Below are 2,509 nucleotides of genomic sequence, written 5' to 3'. Positions count from 1 at the left end.
TGTTTCAAACATGCAACACACTTCTAAAAAGTAATCTCTCAAGGGTTCTTTTGTATACAAGCTTGAACTGTGGAAATAGTTGGGTTTTTTTCTTGATAGTATCCTTCAATTTGTGTGTTTTCCCAGAGCCTAAGGAAGAAGAATTTAATCTCAAAAATTACAAAACAGAATTTTTAGTACATAAATTAAATTTCCGTAAGACTCACAACCTGTCTATTGCTTCTTAAATGGTTATGACTATGTATGACAAATGTTTGTTCCTTAGAAATACAACTCCTCCAACTGAACTCATAAATGTGCTTTATTGTCAATATATCAAATAGCTTTTTTTTTCTCTTGCTGTGACTAGCCTAAATTTTCTGCTGTTCAAAAAGCCTGGCTTTCCAACACATATGTAGCTGGAGGCAAGCAGTCTAACATTTCACATCAAACAATAAACTCAGCATACTGAGAAATATATACAAAGATTTTCCTTTACTGTAATGTAAATACAGCCACACCCTTAGTACACTCTACAGCGTTGCTTGAATGGTATTATTTTGTTATGTTAAGAATGATTTTATCTCACCAATAAACTATGGACAAAACTCTAATTCGTTCCCACCGGGTTCTTCATTTCAACAACCAAAATGCCATCATGGCAGAAAAGCGCAGACAGGTCTTTGTTCTCCACTCCATTAGGTAATTTGTACTGTCTGGTAAAGCTTCTGGATACGAAACCATGTTCGTCCATCCTAGGTCCGTGCTGAGCTTTGATCAGGAGCCAGCCTTCGAAAGTCTGAATAATGATATCTTCTGGGCGGAACTGCACAACGTCCAGCAAGACCTGAAAGCGTGTGTTTTCCTCCTCCTGGCCGCTCTTCCCGGCCCCAGCTGTGCTTTCCGCGATACACCTTCTGTTGCTCAGTGCAGCTGTAGAAGGCCCCGGCAAAGCATATAAAGAGTGGTCCAGTTTGTGTGCTTCCAGCTCTTGGACAGCAAACCACTCTTCATAGCGCACGGGAGTTTCCACCCAGTGCCTTGTAACAGCTTCTGCCATTGCTGAGGCAGAAAGGTAAGTTGCTGCTTCTGTGTCGCTTTGGGGAAGCTGCAGAGTCAGAGCAAACTCTTCCCCGTCGTATGCCTTACCCGCAGACTAGTTTATCAGTTGACGTCACCTTTCACTTTTAGCGCAGGCAGAGCGTAACATTTAATAGGGCGTGCTGTGCTCCAGTGCCAGGAGACTTGTTTCATCTTTTATCCACTAACAATAGAGCACTATTTATAGTGCTGGGGTCTGGAGTGGCTTCAACGCGTGCACAGCTTTCATGCCTAAGTAGTAACAGCAAAATTTTAATGCACCTCCAATTATTGCAATGTTGTGCTCTTTGTCATTATGAATAATTAGCAGACAAATAATGTGAAAGATTCCTTGATTTAAACGGAAGTTTAATGATTCCATTTTTCCAGGGAATACATGGCAATAGATACAAACTCTGTATTTCTTCTAACTGAAATACAAAGTTACTGAGGGAAGGGATTTAGTTAGCTTGACAGTAGGAATGGAGCAGATTTCAGGTTAGGTAAACTATAAAATTATCAAGTGGATTGGACGTTGTTGCAGAAGTTGTGCATAGGTGAAATACAGGCATGGTTAACCATGTTATTGGCGGGAGGAGGGAACCGTAATCATCCCTGCCCAAAGAAAGGGTGCCTGAAGGGCTGAGTCTGCAATCTTAGTGACCTACAAACACAGCAGAGCCTTCTCCAGCGAGTCAGGGAGTCAGACTCAAGAGTGCAGGGAGAATTACAGTGAAAGCTCATGTTTCACAGCTTCCAGGAGAAGGCAGAGTTATTTTCCCCCAGTAGAGTAGTAAAGACAACTCCAAATCCTTAATGCTACTCCATTGTACCAGTAACCTTCATCTTATGCAGCTTAACAGCTTGAATCTATGATCCCATCTACTGCATGTATCTGGGGAGCGGGACTGGTGACCTCAAAGGCTTTCTGTGGTGTAATCTTGCTACTCTGTGATCTCAGGGCAAATAATGCCTACAAGTGTTAATAGTTTGGTTAATGAGACCTAAGAGGAAAGTGCACTGAAAAGGGCAAAGCATTTCCAAAATTTAGTATGTTTGCTAGAAGATCCCTCTAGCTGGGCATGGTAATGTAAAGCAGAATGCACTATGGCAGCTGATGGTGAAAACTGTTTATTTCCCTCAGTTGCACTAATGCTAGAAATAATCAGACGAGATACTTTTATACCTTCTTGTTTGGTTATTGTTGTTCAGAGCTCTATCCCTCTCTTGTCCTTACATCTTCCATTACCATGAAAATGGCAAGTCAGTTTCTATGGGATCTTTGGTTGCTAATGGACTCAGGAAGAAAGAGGCGCTTGAATTCTGATAGCTGTCAGAAATGAACTTCTGTATTGAGTCAATGGCAGAGCAGGATTACCAGACATATCTATAACTAAAGTTCTAAGGTTGCTATTTTATTTTAGACTCATGAAGATCAAGACCTTCCTTA

The 2,509-nt window shown here is 41.2% G+C and overlaps 1 protein-coding gene across 1 annotated transcript; it reads right to left on the bottom strand.

Annotated features, from left to right (window-relative positions):
- Positions 1–283: 283 nt before the first annotated feature.
- Positions 284–1,196, bottom strand: HSPB3 (heat shock protein family B (small) member 3). The gene has a single exon (XM_076362083.1). It carries the CDS (start codon positions 1,037–1,039, stop codon positions 590–592), a length of 450 nt encoding a protein of 149 aa, XP_076218198.1. The 5' UTR covers positions 1,040–1,196; the 3' UTR covers positions 284–589.
- Positions 1,197–2,509: the final 1,313 nt, after the last annotated feature.

Source organism: Aptenodytes patagonicus, chromosome Z (genome assembly GCF_965638725.1).
Source record: "Aptenodytes patagonicus chromosome Z, bAptPat1.pri.cur, whole genome shotgun sequence".
Lineage (NCBI taxonomy): Eukaryota > Metazoa > Chordata > Aves > Sphenisciformes > Spheniscidae > Aptenodytes > Aptenodytes patagonicus.
The sequence above is the reverse complement of the archived record's forward strand: the minus strand, read 5'-3'. Positions and strand labels throughout refer to the sequence as shown.

Coding starts and splice junctions, on each gene's coding strand:
- HSPB3 (XM_076362083.1), bottom strand. CDS start 1,039: ATGGCAGAAGCTGTTACAAGGCACTGGGTGGAAACTCCCGTGCGCTAT.